Source organism: Panthera pardus, unplaced genomic scaffold (genome assembly GCF_024362965.1).
Source record: "Panthera pardus isolate Hobbes unplaced genomic scaffold, ASM2436296v1 HiC_scaffold_24, whole genome shotgun sequence".
NCBI lineage: Eukaryota > Metazoa > Chordata > Mammalia > Carnivora > Felidae > Panthera > Panthera pardus.
In genome coordinates, this window is record NW_026526810.1 from 11,867,693 (window position 1) to 11,890,565 (window position 22,873).

General features: G+C 47.1%; 1 protein-coding gene across 2 annotated transcripts in view; it reads left to right on the forward strand.

Annotated features, from left to right (window-relative positions):
- LRRK1 (leucine rich repeat kinase 1) overlaps positions 1-22,873 on the forward strand; it is a 133,266-nt gene that overhangs the window by 63,841 nt on the left and 46,552 nt on the right. For both annotated transcript variants that reach the window (XM_019460087.2, XM_053888776.1), the window contains 6 exons: positions 16,186-16,412; positions 17,639-17,766; positions 17,880-18,043; positions 18,869-19,006; positions 21,581-21,693; positions 22,779-22,855. In XM_019460087.2, coding sequence (XP_019315632.1) covers positions 16,186-16,412; positions 17,639-17,766; positions 17,880-18,043; positions 18,869-19,006; positions 21,581-21,693; positions 22,779-22,855 — 847 coding nt within the window. The remainder of the gene's footprint in view (positions 1-16,185; positions 16,413-17,638; positions 17,767-17,879; positions 18,044-18,868; positions 19,007-21,580; positions 21,694-22,778; positions 22,856-22,873) is intronic.

Below are 22,873 nucleotides of genomic sequence, written 5' to 3' on the forward strand. Positions count from 1 at the left end.
TACCTTTATATTGTCCTTGGTGTTTTTCCCAACACCTTCTTACCCTATTTGATCCCTACAACACCTTGGTATGAACTGCAGGGATATAATCTGTTTTCCAGGTAAAAATATTATGGTTTAGAGACATTCTGTTACTTGTCCAAGGACAGCAAATACTAAGCAGTAATACTCAGACCAGAACCTGAGTCTTCTGAACTCAGGGCTTTTCCCATTTCTTGATTCCTGAACTGTACCTCCCAAGTTCATCAGCGGTTATCATATTTCTCTGTACATGGACTCCCTGGGAACTTCTAAGAATCCCAGTGCTCCTGTCATACCCTACACTGATTGAATCTGAATCGTGGGTGGGACCTGCATCAGTTTAGAGTAAAACATTCCCCAGGTGATTCCAGTGTGCCCCCAAGCTTGAGAGCCAGTGACTTTGATTTTCTTGGCTAAAGGTTAAAAGCAGAAATGGTTGGCATCTATATCTGCCATCTTTTCCAGGGTAAATCCTGCTACGTTTGCCAAGATAGTCATAGAGCATAAAAGTCATTATTGCGTGTTAGAAGGAGTAGACAAAGAAAAGACAATGTTACTTTTCTTCTCCGTGGCCCAGAAGATAAAATGAACTTTACAGTGCAGACTGAGTCATAAGGATTTTTTGGGCTTCCCCAAAACAGGTGGTATTTTGATTATTCACGTGAATTTCAAAGGCAAGTGCCTTTGTGTCTGGCAGTGGGTGTGTCGGGCTGCCTGTGATCTCTAACCTATGATAGCACATTCCTTCCGTGCTTCTGGCAGAGAAAAGGGAGGCAGGCACAGTCCAGAGGGACCCAGCAATCAGGAAGGATGACTCAGGAGCCAGAGGTGAGTGCTGCTAACTTTCCAGGTGAGCAGTGGGTCTGAACTGGCATTTTGGGCTCAGAATATTAGGCAAGAGCCGTCGTTACAAGGGTGCTTTGCTGCCATGGATGCACGGCCTGAAAACTACCTTGCCTTTGCTGGTGTTTGCGGCAGTGACCTTGCAGAAGTAGTCCTCTTGTTTTCTGTGCCTTTATGCTCTGCCTCCTCCACCAGCTGGTGGGTATTTTGTGTATAATCACTGCCTCTGTGGAAGCCAGAGCCAGTGAAGGTTCAGAGCCTTCCTGCATGCCTTCGGGTCAGACTGCCAGAACCTGCTTCTGCCCACAAATGGGGAAGTGCAGAAAAGTCCACATTGATTTTCCACTGGCAACAGCAGGTTGCTTAGGTTGTGTTGGTGTTTGGCGAGGAAGGTCCCAGAACCCACACCACGTGGTCTGGACATACTTTTAGAAGAGCAAACACAAAGCCAAGTGGGACCTGGCCGGAGCTGTTTCCTGGCTCTGGTTTGCTGGCCCCCCTCTTGAAAGCTGCCAAACCCTTGCCTGAAAGTTTAACGAGACGGCCTGTGTTCATGGCAGAGGTCCTGTCAATGTTTGCTTTGTTGCCATGAGAAATAGCAACATTTGGCATGCCCAGAAAGGAACAGGAAAACTCAGAAATGCCAGGAAAGGCCTGAGCAGGTCCTGGAATAGCCATGATGTTTGTCTCCATTCAAGCAGTTAGCAGGCCTGGCAATAGGGCTTTCTGGGGCTGCTCTGAGTATTGCAAGTAGACAAGAACTGGAATTTATCTTGAGGCAACCCAATGGAGAAATTGTTAATTTCCTTCTAAAAGTCTCTAATGGTTTTAAATTGGGCAGCTCGCCTAGAGAGGAACATTGGTTATCATTTACCATCATCATCATCTTCGTCATCATCATCACTTTTTGGATCAGCTCTGGCTTATGTGCCTTAAAAATTCCTGGTGGCCCACCATTCAGATGCCTGTGTCTGTGCCCAGGAACAAACGTTCTGGCTGCACATTTTCCGAGCTGAAGCAGCTCTTCTCCATCCACGTGATCTGGGGCGGGAGGGGTAGGGGTGGGGGTGGTGTCCAAGGATTTGTGTTTGCAGGATGCTCAGAAAGGATAGGAAGCAGCAAATATGGCCTCTTGGCTGTTGCTGGGGCCTTCATGAGTGGCTGACGGATTGACTGACAGGTCGGGCGAGAGCACCTGAAATCCCATGGGAAAGCAGCCTTTTCTTTCTTCTTTTTTTTAATGTTTATTTATTTTTGAGAGAGAGAGCGAGACAGTGTGAGTGGGGGAGGGGCAGAGACAGAGGGAGACACAGAATCCAAAGCAGGCTCCAGGCTCCAAGCTGTCTGCACAGAGCCCAATGAGGGGCTCAAACCCACGAACCGTGAGATCATGATCCAAGCTGAAGTCGGAAGTTTAACCAACTGAGCCACCCAGATGCTCCATGCAAGAAGCCTTTTCTGAGGGACACTGAGTCCTCTGGGGAACACCCTTGTCTTGGGTTAGGCCTACTGCTTGATGCAAAGAGTTTTTATTCAAGAGCTTTATGCTCTCCAGGGGCATCTGGGTGGCTCAGTCAGTTAAGCATCCGACTTTGGTTCAGGTCATGATCTACCGGTTCATGAGTTTGAGCCCCACGTTGGGCTCTGTGCTGACAGCTCAGAGCCTGGAGCCTGCTTCAGATTCTGTGTCTCCCTCTCTCTCTGCTCCTCCCCCACTCTCTCTCTCTCTCTCTCTCTCTCAAAAATAAGTATTAAAAAAAAGAGTTTTATGCTTTCCAGAGTATTTCGACGTATGCACATTCCCACCTTCTTAGACCCTCACACCCTCCTCACAGCTGGCAGTGTAACAGGTGTAGGAACTGGTGTCCCCAGAATTCAGTCTCTGGAGCAGCAGCACCCCAGCGGGTAGGAGGCGGCTCTGGGAGCAGACTCACCACCCGGGGCCTGCCCTTCTCACCACTTGCTTGTGTGAGAGGAAGAGAAAGCCTTTCACCAGCCCCTCGAAAAGTCACGAACTCAGACCTCAGGACTGTTGCAGCCTCTGTCCATCAATTCGACCTTTCTTGTGCTTTTGTGAGGAATTTAGCTGATGATTCTACACGTGTCTGTTTTCTCCAGTTTCCAAATACTGAATCTTTCCCTGCCCTCATGCCTTCCTTCTCCGGACGCTTTCTGGCTATACCATCCATGCTGTTAGTTCTTCTTAGAACTTGAAATAGGGTAGTGAGGTTATACAGTAGAGGAAGTGAGCAAGGACACAGGATAACCTTTCAAGGAGGCTTTCGTGACAGACTTCCTCCCAGATCTTAAACCATGATGTGAAACAGCAGTGAAAGAAACCACTTGTATTTAGTTAAAATGAAGAAACTGATGAATAAAACAGAGATGCAGAAATATTAAAACTATGATTTGAGCTTAAATGACAAACTGGAAAACACAGTAAGGAAAGAGTGCAAAGAAACAGTATCAGATGTGGTTGCTATGGTGGGTATCAGTATATAGACAATTACATCTGTAGCGATGCAAATACACTTCAGACAGGTGAGTTAAACACTGGAAACCCATCAGAATATATTTTTAAAAGGGCATTTATCCCAGTTGTGAAAGAGAGATGATTACATTACCAAGTTTTTTACAAATATAAAGGTACATCGCCAGAAATCAGATGAGTGATTTATATATTAAAGCCAAACACTTATAGGAAAATATAATTTTGAAAAGAAATATAAAAAAGAGAGCAATAGAAGATTTTTGAAAAAAAAAACTGACCAAAACTTAAATTCAAAATAGATCATTGGTAGAATGTACATGGCAGGCGATAACTGAATTTAATTCAGCCAGTGTTTATAGATCACCTGCTACGTGCTCGGGACTCAGGGGTAACCAAGCCAGAACCATGGCCCTTGCCACCACATTGCTCATAAATTCTGTTGAGTAAGAAATTGAGAGAAATTAAGGATTAATTTACATATAAGAAAACACAGGCAGCAAATCATGGCATGGATACATACATAAATTCAATGATAATTATAGAAAGTTGAATTAAAGCAACTTAAAAGAACTGACAGAAACCTGTTAAACTAGCAAAAATAAATATTAATGCTGAGTAAGACACTTGGCGGGGTCATAGAGAAATAGGCACACCAAGGCCTTACTGCTGGCACTGTAAATCTGTTCCGTATGTGTGCAAAGTTATTGGCATCATGTGACAAAACCCATAAAACTCTTTCTCCCAGTGAACTGTTCTGAATTTGTCATTTCCTTTCTGAGAGATACCTCTAGGACATAATTTAAAAGGAAAAAAAGCTATTCCCACAAACGTGGTCAACACCCTGCTATTTATAATAAGAAGAAATTAGGGGAAGGGAAAAAAACGTCCAGCAGCAGGCGAAATTGTACCATTCGTGCAGGGTGGATACCACATAGCCAGGAAGAAGCATGCCTGTCTCCCCAGCACTTAGCACACACTGTTCCTTGACCCTAGGACACCCTTCAAATCGTAACCCCCACACAACATCCTCAGGAAGGCTTCCTTGATCCACAGGCCTGGTCAGATCCCCTTATATCTCTCAGAGCTTCCTGTCCATTGTATTCACAGCACTTAACAAGGTTTGAGATTGTCTGGATGACATTATTGTATAATGTCAGCTCTCCCATCTGACTGGAAGCTTCTCAAAAGCAGGGGAGTTAGCCAATTTGCTTTGTGTTTGACCCCCAGTGTAGGGCCTGGGAAAGATGAACAGATGGTTGCATGCGTGAATGGATGGATGGATGGACAGATGGATGGATGGATGGATGGATGGATGGACGGATGGATGAAATTTTATAGATGCAGTAACCTCCCATTTACATAAGACTTCATAGCTGACAACTTTGGCAGACGTTCTGCTTTATTCCCCTATACAGTCCTGGAAGGTAGAAATTTTTGTCTTTGTTTAAAAGTTGAGGAAGGGACGCCTGGGTGACTCAGTCAGTTAAGCCTCCAACTTCAGCTCAGGTCACGATCTCTTGGCTCGTGAGTTCGAGCCCCGCATCGGGCTCTGTGCTGACATCTCGGAGCCTGGAGCCTGCTTTGGATTCTGTGTCTCCCTCCCTCTCTGCCCCCTCCCCTACTTGTGTTCTGTCTCCTTCTGTCTCTGAAAAATAAATAAATGTTAAAAAAAAAAACTTAAGTTGAAGAAGCAAAGGTTTGCTCAATAATAAGCTAAATAGTTTAGTTAACTGCAGACATTTTATTTCTTGTGTTCCCCCTCCCCCCGCCCCTTCTCAAATAGATGTTGGCAAAATTAACTTGGAACTAGTGACGGAATATTTCTTGTAAGCTTCCCATTTTTAAAAGGAATGACTGAAATACTACAGGGGAAAAAAAACACACAGAGTGAATGTTTAAAGAAAAAAAAAAAGCCCTTCTCTTTATTTTAAAAAAATTTAGTGAAGAAAAAGTGATAAATTTTATTAAACACTTTTTGGCGTTCAGATACTCTTAACTATGGAGAACAAACTGAGGGTTACCAGAGGGGAGGTGACTGGGTGGATGGGTGAAGTAGGTGATGGGGATTGAGGGGTGCACTTGTCCTGATGTGCTCTGAGTAATATACAGAATTGCCGAATCACTGTATTGTAGACCTGAACTGATATAACACTGTACGTTAGCTACATTGGAATTTTTAAAAATTAATAAAAAAATAAAAGTTAAAACTTTGGGATAAAATACTAAAAAAGACACATACTGAATTAGGAAACTTTGGGCAGTGAGCCACTAGTTATTTTCCTTATTTGTTTGTCTTATGTACATGATTTTGTTTTTTCTCTGTTTATGTCACTTTGAGAATTTCTATCTTTGAAAGTGAATCTGCAATTTCAACATCTTTATTTGGTTTGTTACCTGTGGCCAAGGACAACACCTTCCATAACTTAAACATTGTTTTTACACGGTTGTCAGATGATCATTTTCATTCTCAGATTATTAAAAGTACATTTAAACTTTTTTTTATTTAGTCTTTTGTTATTGACTTTATTATTATTATTTCAAAGACCCTTGAATTCGCTTTATTTATCTTGGCTTTATTATCTTCCTTGTCTTCACTTCATTCTGGTTTTTCTGTGCTTAATCTATTTGTTCTAATTTTCCTGTTTTTCTACGCTTAGTCTAATTGGTCTAATTTTCCTGTTTTCTTTTAGCTTTCTAACTTGGGTGGGGCTGGTTTACAATGTTTCACTTTTTCTTTTTGCAATTCTGATCAGAGTTGTGCATTTTCTTTTTCATTACTTCTAATGTTTTTGTTGTTCTAAAAATAGATTCTGTTGTGACTTGGTTTCTCTCTGCCACACACGCATTACTTAAAAGGGCGTGTTTTCATGTTCAAAGAATTGGCCACCTTCTAATCCTGCCTCCATCCTTGGTTCTACCTGTACTTTGCCGTGGTCTTGAGACAAGATACTATCTTCTGTCTCAAGAGATGTTTGCCTCTCCCTGCTCCCTTTTTTCCTTTTCCTTTTTCCTATTTACTTTTCCTTCACACTCAGAATTTAATCAGTAAATGTGCACCTTCCTATTTGAACACAAAACTCATTCTCCTGCCTCCTACCATTGGTGTCTCCCATTTTTATGGCGGTGTGTACCTGTAGAATTCCTCGCTTCATTTTTTGCTTAGTGGATCTGTCCTAGTCTGCTGGTACTTTTCTTCAATTTTCATTAGTTTTTCTTTTCCCTTTTGCCCTGGGTTGGAGCACAAAGACTTAGCATGGCTGTATTTTGGGGTGGGGGTTGTTCGGGTATCTTTATTACTCTCAGGAAGCCTTGGTTATTTCTCGTCATGCCTTTGAAACAGTGTCAGCTTTTCCACGGCCATGGGAACATGGCGGTATGGTAGGATGGGACCAGACAGAGCACTGGGCACCTGCATCGCCATCCTGGTTCTGTTACCTTTGAGCAGATCTCCCTGAGCTTCTTTACGGACAAATGGTGCCTGACCTTACAAGGTTACTGTGAGAGTCAGCCGAAAGAGTGGGCAGGAAAGTCGGTACGTGCATCGCAGAGAGTCACCAAGAATGTGTCATCCTGTGATCCTAGCTCGACTTCCAGACGGTTTCCCTACAGTCTGACCTTGAGTGTGCCCTTGGAGGCAGCAGACAGTTCCGTGTATACTGTTGAACATGCCATCATTGGTTTGCTTGTAAGTTATTTTGGTACTTCTGTGTCCCATTGATCTGGTTTCTATGGTAATATTTCCTTGTGTTTGTTTGTCTTGAATGATATTGGCAGCGAACCACTATACTAATTCTGATATTGCAGCATTTTGAGCAGACATGCTTTTTCAGAACAGATTACATTGTTTTTCCTCAGTCATTTCATTAACTGCCTCATAAAATTAATCTTCCTCCTGAGTTTGAAAAGAAGGCTGACCTCCCCTTTCTCTTTATCTGTCCCTTCCTTTACTCCCTGTAGTTATTCTCAGGTCCCTTTTGAAACGCTCCTTTACACTATGGAGCCCTCCCAGGCTTTTTGCTAATTTCATGACCGATCTTGCTGTCCTTTCCCTTACCTTTTTATCATATTTCTAATCTACTTATCTCAATAGGCATCCTTTTGGACTTCAAGAATCTCTGTTTCTTTGTTTTCCTTTTTTAATGTGTGGGCCTCTGTTGATGGGATGTTCCAAGATCTCAGGTCTTGACTTCTGTAGTCTTCGTTTCACTTGTTATCTTCTATATCACTGCTACCGTAACAAAGTACCAAAAACTGGTTGTTGAGAAATGTGTTGTCTCAAGTTCTGAAGGTCAGAAGTCTGACATCAAGATGTCAGCAGCAGGACTATGTTCCCTCTCAGCTCCAGGGGAGGGTCCTTCCTTGCCTCTTCCTAACTTCTGGTGGTAGCTGGCAGTCTGCGACTTTCCTTGGCTTGTAAACCCGTCACCCCAGCAACGTGCCATTTTCCCCTGCACGTCTTTGCACCGTCCTCTCTCTGCATGTATCTGCCTTTGTGACTCAGTCTCCCCTTTTCAGAAGGACACCAGTCAGTCATATTAGATGAGGACCCGCCTTAATAACCTCATTCTAACTTAATTATCTCTGTAAAGACCCTGTTTCCAATGAAGCTCACATTTGGAGGTACTGGGGATCGGGGCTTCAACGTATCTTTTATGGGGAACGCAGTTCAGCTCATAACACCATCCTTGTGGCCGCCGCTCTGTTGCCCTTGACCTGGGTCCACCACTCGTGCCCACTTTGTGTGCATGGGCAGACATCCAGTGTCCTGCTCATCTTTACATGCTGAATGTTCCCTCTCTTCTCAAGAGCCCTACACTCTGGCAGGGACTTGAGCGGCAGGGGTTTGGAAGGTCTCACATGGAGCGTTCCCCCTGGGGATGACGAGGCAGGCACAGACGGTTCTTATGTGTCATAGCCCTCACGCGCACGAGGAGGCTGGGACAGAGCTGCCGTCCCCAACATGCTGGTCCTCTGTCCAGCCAAACCCTTGTCATCCATGACCTCCTCTCACAGTCCGGCTTCCCAGAGAACATTTGTAGGCATCTTCACTTTTAGGGTTTCTTTGGGTTTATTCCTCAAGCTTTTTAGCAATTCAGTTCTGTTTAGATTAGACCCATTGGTTTTGTGGCCTCCGCAGCGGTCTGGTTGCCCTGACTGCTCCTTTCCCTATCAGAAAGTTGTTCCTGTCTTTCTGGCTGATTCAACAAGGAGAAGACCCCTCTGCCATCATCCCAGGAATTTTCGCTTAATCATAGAAAGAAGGGCTTGAGTTTTATGTTGGCCAAGGATTCACAAATACATTTTAGAAGATTCTATTTATCCTGCATCCCCTTTTATTTCTTTTTAAGTTTATTTATTTATTTTGGGGCGGGGGGGGGAACCATGTGTGAGCATGGGAGGGACAGAGAGAAATGGAGGGAGAGAATCCCAAGGACGCTTCACACTGTCAGTGCAGAGTCCAACGTGGGGCTCGAACTCACAAACTATGAGATCATGACCTGAGCTGAAATCAAGACTCAGACGCTTAACCGTCAGAGCCACCCACGTGCCCCTCCCCCATCCCCTTTTAACATGTACGTCTTGATTGAATAGACTAATTCAAGAAGCTGCCTTTTTGTGTCATTCCCTAGTGTCATGGAGCTCCAGTCGATTACCTCAAGGGATTTATAGTCTCTAGGAGGGAAGATTCTTACACAGTTAACCATAGGCCACAGGTCAAATGCTGACCAACTGGGAGGAATGATGAATTGGCAAGACAGGGAGAAGAGGTACGAATTCTGCTCTGTGGGCCCCCGCAGAGACAAGTAACGATGTAACATCGAACCTCTACTCTAGTGAGGCTGCTCTCCACCTAACCAATGACAGAGGCCCTCAGCGCAACCCCCCACCCCCACCCCACCAACCTGCAACTGTCAACGTTAAAAACCAGGCTGAAAGCTTTGTAGACCACAGCCCTCCACTTACCAATTATTTTTCTTCCACCAATAAAGGTTGCACTGACATAAAAGCAACCATAAGTGATATCATTGTGGTCCACTGGCTCTCTCACCGTGACATTTTGTGTCCGGTGGCTTTAAGAAGGATTGTGTAAAGGCGGGTAACTGGACCGCAGCCTCCACTACGGGACAAGGAGGTTTTTCATACACACAGAAGCACCCCAAACATCACTATCCGTATTGAGCCATGCCCTTACATACACCTAGTCCTTCTTGATTCGATTCTAATCACTACCACTGTCCCAGGAAATATGTTTCTAAGCCATCACACTGTGCCTCCTGGAAGAGTAGTACTTCCTTCTCTTTGGCCCGAAATTTAAAGGGCTCGTGATTGAGGACAAACAGGAACACGTATCTGTCTGTTTGCTCTGGAGTGGGGGTGCCTTAACCACAGTGCTGGTGAATTGGGGGGGGGGGGGGGTCTCCGCATCCAGCTGTCTTTGATTTTGCGATTCCGCGTGCATGGATTTCATTATGCAATCGCTGGCTTCTGTCCCCCAGAACCTTGTTTATTGTGATCCTTCCCGGACTAAACACAAGTAAGTAATGAAGGCTTCGGGGCTTACCCGGCTCCGTTTCCATGTGACGTGTACTATTATCTTCTTAACTCTGCATGGGTTAGACTCCTTTCACTGTTCCGTAAACGCTTGGGCACCCTACAGTGTTTGTGCGCCCAAATAACTTTTGTAAATGAAAGTTTTCACACCAACCCAAGACCAGGTAGAAGTCTCACACATTTATTTGCAGCTCCCAAGCCCAGAAATCTTTTCACAAGGATGTTTATAGTCTTTTTTTTTTAATATATGAAATTTATTGTCAAATTGGTTTCCATACAACACCCAGTGCTCATCCCAAAAGGTGCCCTCCTCAATACCAGGATGTTTATATTCTGAGTGTGTTTTCCTGTTTTCAGACTTCTGCTTTTTCTGACTTCTCTGGGAGCTTGACTTTAACAAATTTCAACCCTGCAGAAGCTCTGGCGGGTGTAAGACCCAGAAAGAGCTAAATATTAGGAACTGGCAGCATCTGCTTCCCCCTCTTCCTCGTGTCTGGGGAATTCAATGGCACACAGCCACTCACTTGTTACTGATGATTTTCTTCTGCTAGAACAGTGCCCCCAAAAAGAAGCACGTGTGGTTTCCCTACAAGTGTTCTTTCGTGGCTGTGTGGTCAGCATCACCTGCTCATAGTCCATGAAGATCAAGAAACCCATGAGTTAGGGGCGCCTGGGTGGCTCAGTTGGTTGAGCGTCCGACTTCAGCTCAGGTCATAATCTCATGGTTCGTGAGTTTGAGCCCCTCATCAGGCTCTGTGCTGATAGCTCAGAGCCTGGAGACTGCTTCAGATTCTGTGTCCCCCTCTCTCTCTCTCTGCCTTTCCCCTGCTCATGCTCTGTCTCTGTCTCTCAAAAGTGAATAAACATTGAAAAAAAGAAAAAAAGAAACCCATGAGTTAGGGCGACCAGATGCATATTTAACACACACACACACACACACACACACACACACACACACACACACTTCTGTCCTTTAAACCATAATCTCCCTGCGCCTTGGTTCCACTTGGTAAGCCATTTCTCTCATCTGCCCCAGTGCTCACAGAATGGCTTACACGTCACAGTACTCAAGCAAACGTGGCTAAATGTACAAACGCAAGTGAAGCAAGGTGGTGTCCCTGTCACGTAACTGGAGGCGATGCAGACCCTGGTTGGGGATGAGGAAGGCAGTCCTTGCACTGAAGCTTGCACAAGTAGGATGTAGACAGGAGCTAAGAGGACTGTGAATTCCAGGGGAGAGAAACCGGAGCGGGGTGCAGAGCCAGGAGGAGGTTTCTTGCCCCCTTCATCGTAGTGGCAGAGGAGAGTGTGAAGGCAGAGGCCGGCCAGCCAGGCCTGCAGAAACTTGGTCCTTGAGTGACCTCATGACACCCACCATCAACAGAAGGCCAGTTTTCAGGAAGAAGCTTTTACAAAAAATGTCAGCGCCCACAATGTGTTTGCCACATGTCCAAGTGTTACCAAACAACGCACGTTCCAGGGGGACTATCAGCAGCCCCAGCAGCCCTTTGGCAGATGGGACAGTCAGTTACTGACAACAAGGCCACACTCCCTTAGTCCCCACAGCCTACCTAGGAATTTCAGTGTTGGGTCCACTTTCTGAGCCATGTGGTTCATTCATGAACAGGCTGTTGCTGTGCTTTAATTGGCGCTTTATCCTTGGCCTTGAATCCTCTGCTCTTGGGAGCATGCCCATCCCCCAGCTTCTTCTACCTACAACAAATTATTAACTCCACAAACCTTCTGCCAACAGGAGCGCAAAGGGCAAGCAGAGGGCAGGTAGGAGACAGGGAGGTGTAAAGCTGGAAAGAGGCTGGGGAGACTGGCAATGTGGGGCTGCCCAGGGAAGGAGCTCGGATGTCCTGCTGCATTCAGGGAGGGGGTGTGGGGAGCCTGACAAGTTCTGAGCAGACCTTGACATCTTAGGATGATCGATGTGGTTAGAGGTGTGAATATGGATTGGACTGCGGTTCTCGGTGGTTTGATTCTTGTCAGTGCACAAACATTTATTTAGTGTCTGCTACATGCTAGGCATGCTGCTGACCTTCAGACACTGTTCAGTCAAGGCTCTGCAGGGAGGTGCACGCGGACCAGGCTCTGGACAGGCCACACCTGCTGGGGCATAGGAGATAGTTTGAGTTAGCACAGTACAAAATCAGCAGGCAAGTTCATATAAAGGGAGTTGAGCCAGACCAAGCCCAAGATGGTATTCACATCCACCGCGACTTGCCCAAGACCCCCACCTGGAGGGGCTCAGACACAGGGCTCAGAGTCTCCTGAGGTCAAGTCCCTGCTCTTCATGCACTTACAAGCTGCAGCTCTGGACTCCCAGAACGTGCAGGAGATGCCGGAGGGAGATTGCCATTGTGAGGAAAGAACACCTAAGCTCATCCACCAAGGATGTCTAATGCATTTGTAGCATAAGTGGTTCGTGTCACAGTAATACTCTGATGCATTTCTCATTTTCATTTACTTTTGATGGTCTTATAGTTTTATGTATGAGACTTTCCATAGACACCTAAGATTTATTGTTAAAAATCAAACCCAGGGGCGCCTGGGTGGCTCGGTCGGTTAAGCGTCCGACTTCGGCTCAGGTCATGATCTCACGGTCCATGGGTTCGAGCCCCGCGTCGGGCTCTGTGCTGACAGCTCAGAGCCTGGAACCTGCTTCGGATCCTGTGTCTCCCTCTCTCTGTGACCCTCCCCCGTTCATGCTCTGTCTCTGTCTCAAAAATAAATAAACGTTAAAAAAAAAAATTTTTTTTAATCAAACCCAAATCAGCCTCCTCGTCAGCTTACATTTGGCTGCCGTTTCCATTCAAGTCCAATCCGCTTGATATTGATTGACCAGAATGGCCACACAGGGTGAGTGGAGAGTCAGATTGCAATCTGAGCCCTCTTGGCTTTGTGTCCAGCTGTCTGGGCCTGGGACCTGTGTGTGTCTCCAAGAACCCAGGAAGAGGAGGCAGCCAGGCCCTTGGAGGGCCTTCTTTGACTTGACATTGCAAAACCTGACACAGTGACCTTCCTGCCAGCCTGCTCCTAGGTTGGCTGTCTTCCTTATCCCAAGGCTCCCGGTAGGAGAACACTGTCCTTCGAAGCACACGAGCCAGACAGAATCCTGGGTCCAGAAGTGACTTAGACATTATCAGGTCCAAACCACTTATTTAACAGATGAAAGCCAATAATAGCCAGATGAAGGGTGATACAATTAGGAATTATGGAAAGATTAGGGAGAAGTGCATGTGGCTGGATTTGAAATGAAGGCATCAGGAGGGACTCCTGTGTAACACAGAGCTGTGTTGGATCAGTGGGCTGAGAAGCAGTGACACCCCAGTAGCAGTGGGTACACCTAACACCAGATCTTGGTTTCTAAATACCATTTTCTGCTAAAGGGAATCGGGGCTGATTCCAGGGCTGGGGGTTGGAAAGCACCAGAAGAGACTGGAGCACCTTATCTTGCCAGGAAGTAAGGAAGTGCCCAAAACATGTAGGGACATGTCAGAGGAACACAGGAGCCCCGTTGATGGGACTCCCACTGGCCAAACTGGGGATGATCTGAGCAGCAAAAGAAATAATGATAATAGTAATGGCAATACTTTGAGTAAAAAAAGAATCCATGAGTCCATAGTGATACTTAAAAGGAGAGGGAGACACCCTTCTGCACAGAAGAATGCCAAGTAACAAGTGTAGAAGGAATGATCATTTTAGAAAAATCACTGTTTTGCAACCATCAGTGTACTAACTGAGTCAGGCCAGGGTCAACAGTGGATGCTGAAATCAGTGGATGAAATGATGTAGGAACACAAGATACTCACTAGTCTCAGAGTATCACCCCACAGCTTGCTCATTAGTCACAAAGAGCAAAATGTACCTTTATAAAGGAGGGATCTGACAGACACAACCTTCAACAAGAGGTCAGGCCTGGCATCACCAACAGGGGAATAACCTGACATCGGTTGCCCTCGCATGAGGTCCAATTGGTAGGACTCATCATTGTCTGAGATTTTTGCCAAAAATGCTTCACTTGAATCTCAACATTGGGAAACAATTGAGTCGATTCAGATTGTGGGGTATTCTATGAGACAACTGGAATGACTTGAAAAATTGCAATGCCAATGTTGGAAAAGACATAAAAAGCCATGAGGATTCTTCTAGCTTAAAGAAGAGTAAAGGGACATGACCAATAAATTCAGTGTGTGATTCTTGATGGGATCCTGGATCAGGACATAAAATAATTATAAAAGACATGTCTGGGACGGCTGGGACTATTTGAATGTGGACTATAGATTTGATAATATTGTATCGATTTCATTCCTTGAAAATGATAAATAATGGAGGTCACCTCGAAAAATATTCTTGTTCTTTAGAGATACATGCTGAAGTATTTAGGGGTTAAGTGTCCTGGTGGCGCTAATTTACTTGGAAATGATTCCACAAAAAATGAAAAGTGTCTGTGGAGAGAAAGGAGAGAAAGCAAAATGTGGCAACAGAGTAACAGTGGTATCTAGGTGCAGGGCATTTTAGGGGTGCTCACTGTGTCCAAGTTCAGCTTTTCTGCAGTTCTGAACTTTTTCAAAATAAAAAATTGTGGGGGGAACAGTAATGACAGTAGAAACAGCAATAGAATGACTTGTCTTTTTTTAAAAATCAGCTGAAGTTAAAACTCCATTCTTTTGTCCTGAAATCCAGTATGCCATCACCTGTCTCTCTTCATCCACGTGAATGGAGAGAGAAATAAGACAGAGACACAGTCCTTCATCCCCTGGTTCAAAGACCAGAGCTTTGAGAGGGCGTGATAGACCGACCCTTTCCAATCCTGGCAGCTCAGCTAAGGAGATAAAGACGACACACTATCACCATCTAGTGGCCACATAAGCAGTCTGCTGCTGCCAATTTTGAAAGCAAACTTTACCCCAAGTTATTACTGGTCTTTCCCGCCATGGGCTTGGTGAATACATTTTCCCATCTGCCAAGCCCTGGTTTTTGTTCCTCTAATTTTCTCATACGCCTTTCCAGCTGCTTTGGAGAAACAAGCCCAGAAGCTGATTTCCTCCTCCCGCCCCCCACCGAAACCTAACTGAGCCCCAAATTCTTTGATAATCCAGAAGAAAGAGAAAAGCCCTGTTCGTGTGTACTTAACCAGATCTCTTTTTACCATATCTCTTTTTACCACCACACACCAGCAAGCTTCTGGCCTTTCTGACTCTGCCTTGTGGAAATAAACAAAAACTAACCCGATGAGGAAAGCAAAGGCGATTTATTCAGAGCTTGCTGTAGGAAGGGAGTCAACTACGTTCGCTTGTGTTTTGGCAGAAGAGTGAGAAAGCTTCATAGTGGGGAAAAGGGAAAGCCTTGGGTGTTTCCCAACTGGAGGCTCTCAATGGGAAAGCTGGAGGCAGCTAAATAGAAGCGGGGCTGGAGGGGGGGGGGTGTTCTACATGTTTGGTTGGGGGAGCATTTTGGCTTTCTCTGGTTGGTTTAAGTTGGACATAGGGCCAAAGACTAGTGAAACTGTCCATTATGAGTCAAGCCCTGGCGATTTGAGTTCAACTGTTCCAGAAGCTATTGTGTAGCTTCCTGGATTGATGTTAGCCATGGAGGCTTGGCTTCCTATGAGTCTGGCTTAGAACAGGCTGGCTTCCTGGGCTGGTTACTACAGATAAGGGGGTTAGTTTTCTGGGCAGGTTGCTGCTTGTGTGTCAAAGTTCCATTTTTTACATATGGCCTGGCCATTGTGTATTCAGTCTCTTTGTCTCTCTCTCTTTCTCTCTCTCTCTCTCTCTCTCTCTCTCTCTCTCTCTCTCTCTCTCTTTCTCTCTCTGCAAGCCCATCCACAAAGCACCCAACATGGGGCCCTCCATGTTGCCGGCAGCAGCATCTCTAATCACAGGGAAGAGGCCCCTGGAGGGAGGTCAGAAGACCTTCAGCCTTCTGCTCCAGTCTGGGGAGGTTCCTCTAAGTGTGGGTGGCCTCCCCCCTGCACACAGCAGGTGCCATTCCTGCTGATTCCTGCCCTGTGAGAGGTAACGCTTGCTCCCTCTAGAGGCCGGAGAGTGAGGTGGAGTCTTGCAGAGATTACCTGTGAGACACAGGTGCAGATGGGAACAGGTATGTTCCCAATGCCAGCTACAAGTCAGCCAAGATCCTGACGTCCAGGGACTCCAGCCGAGATGAACAGACAGACTCACACATGAATAAACCATTGCTTTATCCCAAGCCTATGTTGGCCGTGGGCTCACCATCCGTGGGTGCTTTTCTCCTTTCTCCAAATCCAGGCGCTGCGTGTGAAATGGTCCCATCTCAAGTTGCCCTGGGTGGATCTAGACTGGCTCATAGACATCTCCTGCCAGATCACAGAGCTGGACCTTTCTGCCAATTGCCTGTCTTCCCTCCCCTCCGTCATCCCCTGGGGACTCATCAACCTCCGGAAGCTGAACCTCTCCAACAACCACCTGGGGGAGCTGCCTGGCGTGCAGTCATCGGATGAAATCATCTGTTCCAGGTGGGCACTCGGCCCACTCAGGCCTCCCAGAGTGGGGATGGGGACCTCCGCACCCAGCCGCCACCACTGCCCTCCTCCTACACGTACTCCCTAAGTGTCCTTTGTGGTTTTGAAAACAAACTCTCAGGAATGGGAGAGAAGTTCTGCCTGCCCTTATACAAGCTCTGAGGAATAAGGCATCCCCGCTTTTTGGGGTGAACGCAGAGAAGTCTAGAGGGGCGGTTTGTCCGGCCCACATTTATACTCCCACTGGTGGCCATACAGACCTGCCTGCCTGAGACATCCAGTCTTGGTCTCACACACAGGAATCAGAGGATGCTGAAATACTCCTGGCTGGTGCAAAGCTTTTATTCCACCTCCCAGGGAAAGTTAAGTGAGAAAGGCGTCATAGAAAGAATTAACAGCGGGTGGATAGTGTGGGCAACTCCTGGTCTCCTTTTGCGGGGGGGAGGGAGAGTGTGGGAACAGGCCTGCACCTTCCCCCTGCAGCACATGGATGTACTGATGATGCCTACCTGCAAAGCCCCATCTTCCGAAGGACTTGAGCCTTAGAGCTAAGGCTCTAAGCAAAGTTAAGGGAGAATGTTGCAAAGAGCATAGGGTCAGACATAACCCATGAGGAAGAAGGTTGCACACAAACATTTAATTTTTTAATGTTTATTTATTTTTGAGAGAGAGGGAGAGACAGAGCGTGAATGGGGTGGGGGGGGGAGCAGAGAGATAGGGAGACAGAATCCGAAGCAGGCTCCAGGCTCTGAGCCATCAGCACAGAGCCCAATGCGGGGCTCGAACTCACAAGCCGTGAGATCATGACCTGAGCTGAAGTTGGACGCTTAACTGACTGAGCCACCCAGGTGCCCCAACTGCACACAAACATTTAAAGGTCAAGTGCCATCTGAGCGGGGGTCCCTAACCAGGTTCCAGATGCCTGAAAGCACCGCCCTGTGGCCTTCCAGGAACTTTCAGGACACCAGCTTCTTTTGCTATCATATATTGAGAAAGGTTTGCAACCCTATGAGTCAGTGAGACCAGGGCCCACAAAAGAGACAGTTGATTTTCTTTGTCTACACAGTTAATGCAATGAATACCAACCCTACTCTGCATTTTCAACCCACACTCTTTAGCTTGGTGCGAGGGGAAAAGAGAAAGACGTGTGCAGAGACACGGAACCTTGATGCTTTACCTCTTTGTTCTGATGCCTTGCCTTCCTTCTTCCCCAACCACAGGCTCCTGGAAATTGACATTTCCAGCAATAAATTGCCCCATCTCCCACCAGGATTCTTGCACCTCTTAAAACTTCAAAAATTGACAGCTTCAAAAAACTACTTGGAAAAGTTGTTTGAAGAAGAAAGTGGTATGTTGGATCATCAGTAACCTGACTTACTTTGTTGTGGTGTACTTCTTGATAGGACCTTTTTTGTTTGTTTGTTTGTTTACTGATGCATTTATTTATTTATTTTCCCCTAGCCACTAACTGGATCGGTTTGCGGAAGCTGCAGGAACTCGACATCTCTAACAATAAATTGACGGAACTCCCTGCCCTTTTCCTTCATTCTTTCAAGTCACTCAGTTATCTGAATGTCTCCAGAAATAACCTGAAGGTGTTTCCAGATGCCTGGGCCTGCCCTTTGGTTAGTATTGTGCCAGAAGCTGGTCATTACCCAGGGCTCTCTCAGTGCGCTCACTTGCGCCCCCTGGGTGGCCACACTGGGTAGTAGCACTGCCGTCCCCCTCTTACCCTGGGAAGAGTGTCCCTCAAGAGCATCCAGCCCCTGAGTGTCTCAGGCAGGTAACTCACGTGAGAGCCAGCACCTGGCTCCGGGCTTGAGGTTCACATCATGACGCCCATAGAACTTTCCACAGTCAACAGCTCATATGTCCGGTGTAGGAAGACTTCTGCCCCAGAATGGGGGCACAGTTCCTTTCAGATAGCTGTGAAATCAGAATAAAGAAGCAGAAATCATCTGCCTCCACAGCACTGCCAATTAAATGGTGGTTTTGCTTCTTGGGAAGTTTGCTTGTTAAAACAGATGGAATACCATAAAGAATATTTATGTTTTATTGCCATTGGTTTTGAACCAAGAAATTCTCTGTCACTAGCATTAACATTCTGGTGGAAACATATGTGTGTGGGAAACTGTTCCTCTCTGGAGCATGGTCCTGAATGATGCCATTATTTCCAAGGACAATGGGCCAGATGTTCTGGAATGAAGGGAAAGGACTATGAGCCACCTTTGTCTCCCTCAGGAAACCATTCCCGTCCCTTTCTTGGGGCAAAAGGACAGGAAAACGGGACAATAACAGTTTGTAGCGTCTTGACTCCGTTGCACTTATGACAGAAGCTTATTGTAGCATTCTGATTTTTAATATCAGGTTTGGAAACAGTCTTTCTCCTAGGCCCTCCGGCACTTGACAAGCTAACTAATGTCTCATTCTCTTTCTTGTCGAACTCTTAGAAATGTTGTAGAGCATCCAAAAATGCCCTGGAATCTCTACCAGACAAAATGGCTGTCTTTTGGAAAAACCACCTCAGGGATGCGGATTTCTCAGAAAACGCTCTCAAAGAAGTCCCCCTGGGGCTTTTCCAGCTCGATGTGAGTCGAACAGGCCCTCTATTTCTCATTTTCAGCCTTTGTGAGGAAATCGCTCTACATTGCAGTGCAATTCACATGCTTCTCCTGAGCTTCTGAGACCAAAAACAAAAAATGTTGAGCTGTCAAAAATGTGCATGTTTATGAGCAAAGATTGGGAGGAAGTGAGCCAAATGAAAACAGCTATGTGAAGGGGAAGGGGGAGCGTGGGGTTTTATCCACCAGGACTCTGCAGGGTTGAAACTTGTAAGCACAGCCCAGCAGCCCTCTGTCTGACCTGCTCTGGCTCTGTCCTTCCCGCCCCCGCCCCCGGGGCCCACTGAGGCCCGTGTGCAGAGCAGAGGGAGCACTGTAGGCGGGGCCTTATTGCCCCCCCACCCCCCACCCCTGTCTCCCTCCCCAGCTGGAATTCCTGAGGGTTAGAAGCTTCTTTGGATGTGAATTCAGGAAAGTGCCTTTTGCCACAGTCCCGAGTCCCCCCGCCCCACCCAACCCACCAACACGGGCTGCTTTCTTATCTTGGGGTATATGCAGACCTGTTCCCCCCACTCGAATGGGAGCCCCTAAAGGCCTAGAGCACAGATCATATTCATCCCTTGGCTCTGGGTCCTGCCCCAGATTGGGGCTGACGAGTGTTGCCGGAAGGCATCAGGGCAGCCCCAGGCAGAGGGCACAGGCCTCGGCCCTCAGTCCTGCCGCACCGGCTACCTGGGTCCCCACAGGTTCTCCTGCAGGGAAAAGTGAAGCTTCCCCCCATGTTCAGGGACCCCAAAAGGGCCAGGAGGGCACCTTGCATCTGTGTGTTCTCAGGGAGGATGGGCATCGAGTCTCAAGCCCCAAGGTGTGCATGTTTCAATGGGGACAGAAGTCACTGCTACCCCCAGGGGGACCCCGGGCCATACGCTCAGTCCACCGCCCCAGCTCCGCCCTTGGGGAGATCGCCTGTATCAGCCCCCAGCTCTGGGTCCATTTCTTCCCACCAGCAGCTTGCCGACTCGGTTTTCTGGTTCCTAGTGGGGCCAGAAGCCACAAATCAGGAGGGAAAGAACTCTGTTTGGGACCTTACTGTTCGGCCCCGGGGGAATTCATGTTTGCTTGCGGTCTTCCCCTCCCAGTGGGGGTACTGGGAGGCCCTGCACAACTTTCGGTGACAAGCTGGTTGTGATGGCGGGGGTGGCGTGGACCCCCTTTGACAAGGGAAGAGACAAGTGCATGAAGTAAGGAGTTCAAAGCAGGCAGCCTGTTCACACTGCTAAGCCACCACGTAGAGGACAGGATAGTCGGTGTCCCCAGTGGTGGCATCAAGAAAGGTCACAATATGGGGTGCCTGGGTGGCTCAGTCAGTTAAGTGTCTGACTTTGGCTCAGGTCATGGTCTGGCAGTTCATGAGTTCAAGCCCCAAATCGGGCTCTGTGCTGACAGCCCAGAGTCTGGAGCCTGCTTTGGATTCTGTGACTCCCTCTCTCTCTGCCCCTCCCCCGCTTGTACTTTCTCTCTCTCTCTCTCTCTCTCAATCTCTCAATCTCTCTCAAAAGTAAACACTAAAAAATACTTTAAAACATAAAAACCTAAAAAAAAAAAAGGTCACAATCTGCCCCCTGTACTTCCAAGTAAAACACGTCACAAGTCCAAGGGTAGAGTTGGTGCCCCTCTGTGACTGGTGGGTGGACAGAGGGCCGAGGGCCGAGTAGTCACCAGGGGGCACCACAGGCACACGGGTGGTGCCAGGCACCTGGCCAGCAGAGGGCACCCAGCTGGGGCAGATGACCCTCTGTGTCCCTGCCACCCTGCCCCTGCCAGGGGCATTACCTGAGGAGGTCACGGGAGGCAGGGGGACCCAGCACTGTGCAGCAGCCCCCTCCCCTGGGGTGTGATGCCTCGGCCTCCAGGACCCTCAGCATCGGCTGCTGTTCCCAGGACGGGCCGTAAGTAACTGTTACTCTTAAGAAGGCCCAGCGCTGAGAAGCACTTGGACTCCTTTCAGCCTGAAATGAACTGCCTCCCATTGATCTGGAGGGAAGGATAGTGTATAAACTGTCCCGTTTGTTGTATTTGATACAATTTCATGAGTTCTTTTTTTTTTTTTTGTGGGGCTCCATCCCACAACCATGAGATCATGATCTGTGCCAAAATCAAGAGTCGGACACTCAGGGCGCCTAAGCATCTGACTCTTGACTTCAGCGCGGGTCATGATCTCACGGTTCATGAGTTTGAGCTTGGCATTGAGCCCTGTGCGGGCAGCCCTGAGCCTTCTTGGGATTCTCTCTCTCTGTTTTCCTGTCTCTCTGCCCCTCCCTCACTCTCTCTCTCTCAAAATAAATAAATAAAGTTAAAATATTAAAAAAGAGTTGGACGCTGGACTGAGCCACCCAGGTGCCCCAATATAATTCCGAGTTCTAAGACACTATGAAGCCCCACACTATTGGAATCTTTGCTAAAGTGAATCCGTTACAATCATTTGTGCATTTTGTCAGGCACATGACCTTTCTCTTCAGTTTCTGCTCCCTTTGGTGTTTGATGGTACCTTTGACTGACTCTCTCTCTCTCTCTCTCTCTCTCTCTCTCTCTCCTTCCCAGGCCCTCATGTTCCTGAGGTTACAGGGGAACCAGCTCATGGTGCTGCCACCTCAAGATAAGTGGACCTGTAGACAACTTAAAACCCTGGATCTCTCCAGAAACCAATTTGGCAAGTAAGCATGGGGTCTCCTTACCCTGGCGAGCTTGAAAATGTGCGTGTAACCACAGTCAAGCCGACCCTTGGCTTGGTGCCTTCCTTGGTGTGTTAGGGCCGCCATAACAAAGTACCTCAGGCTGGGGGGCTCAAACAACAGGCTTTTATTTCCTCATGGCTCTGGAGGCTGGGAGTCTGAGATTAGGGTGCCAGCAAGGTTGCTTTCTCCTGTGGCCTCTCCCCTTGGCCTGAATATAACTACCTTTTCCCTGTGTCTCGCATGGTCTCCCTGTGTCCTAATCTCCACTTTCTTAGAAGGACACCAGTCAGACTGGATCAGAGTCCATTTGTATGACCTCATTGTAACTCGTGCACCTCTTTAAAGACCCCGCCTCCAAATACAGTCACATTCTGAGGTCCTGTGGGTTAGGACTTCAAAACATAATTTGGAAGAAAGAGGCACAACTCACCCAAAACAGTGTCCTGCCATCTCTAAGTTTTAAAGGCTCCAGGAGACTCTTCTCATGTCCACCTAACCTGTCATTCTGTTCCAAAATTTTGGCCAATCACTAGCCAAAATGAGCATCCAATGAATAAAAATCACTCCCAAAGCCTTCTAATAAAACAGGAAAATCTGAGGATGAGCACAGCTGGTCCTTGGGGCCCTGGAGACCAGACTCCCAATTTCATTTGCTGAAGTCCACTTCTTAGCAGAATTTACCCCACAAAGAGAGCCCCCCGCTCCTGTGAGAATGTGTAATATGGAAGAGCTACTGGAAAAGGCCTTCCTGCCAGGCACAGAAACGCTCACATCGCCTCAAATGGAGAAGCTCAAGAAAGGAAATCATCATTGATCATGCCAGTGTTTGATCACCTCCTTTAGAGGTTTTTTTCCCCCAAAGACTTGTGAACATCACTAGTGCAATTAGCGGTCAGGGGCTATGGGTGCTTACATAGCAGCTGCAGGGGAGCCCAAACATCCTGCTGATCGACTTTTCTCCCTTATCTCTGCATGGCTTGGCGTTGTATAATCACAGCAAAATAGTAATGTCTTTGCCATGCTTTCCTCAAAATCTGACCTTTTTTTGGTTTTGGCCCCGGCAGAAATGAAGACGGACTTAAAACAAAGCGTATTTCCTTTTTCACCACCAGAGGGCGCCAGCGTTCTGGGACGGAGACAGGTGTGTAAGGCGGTGCGG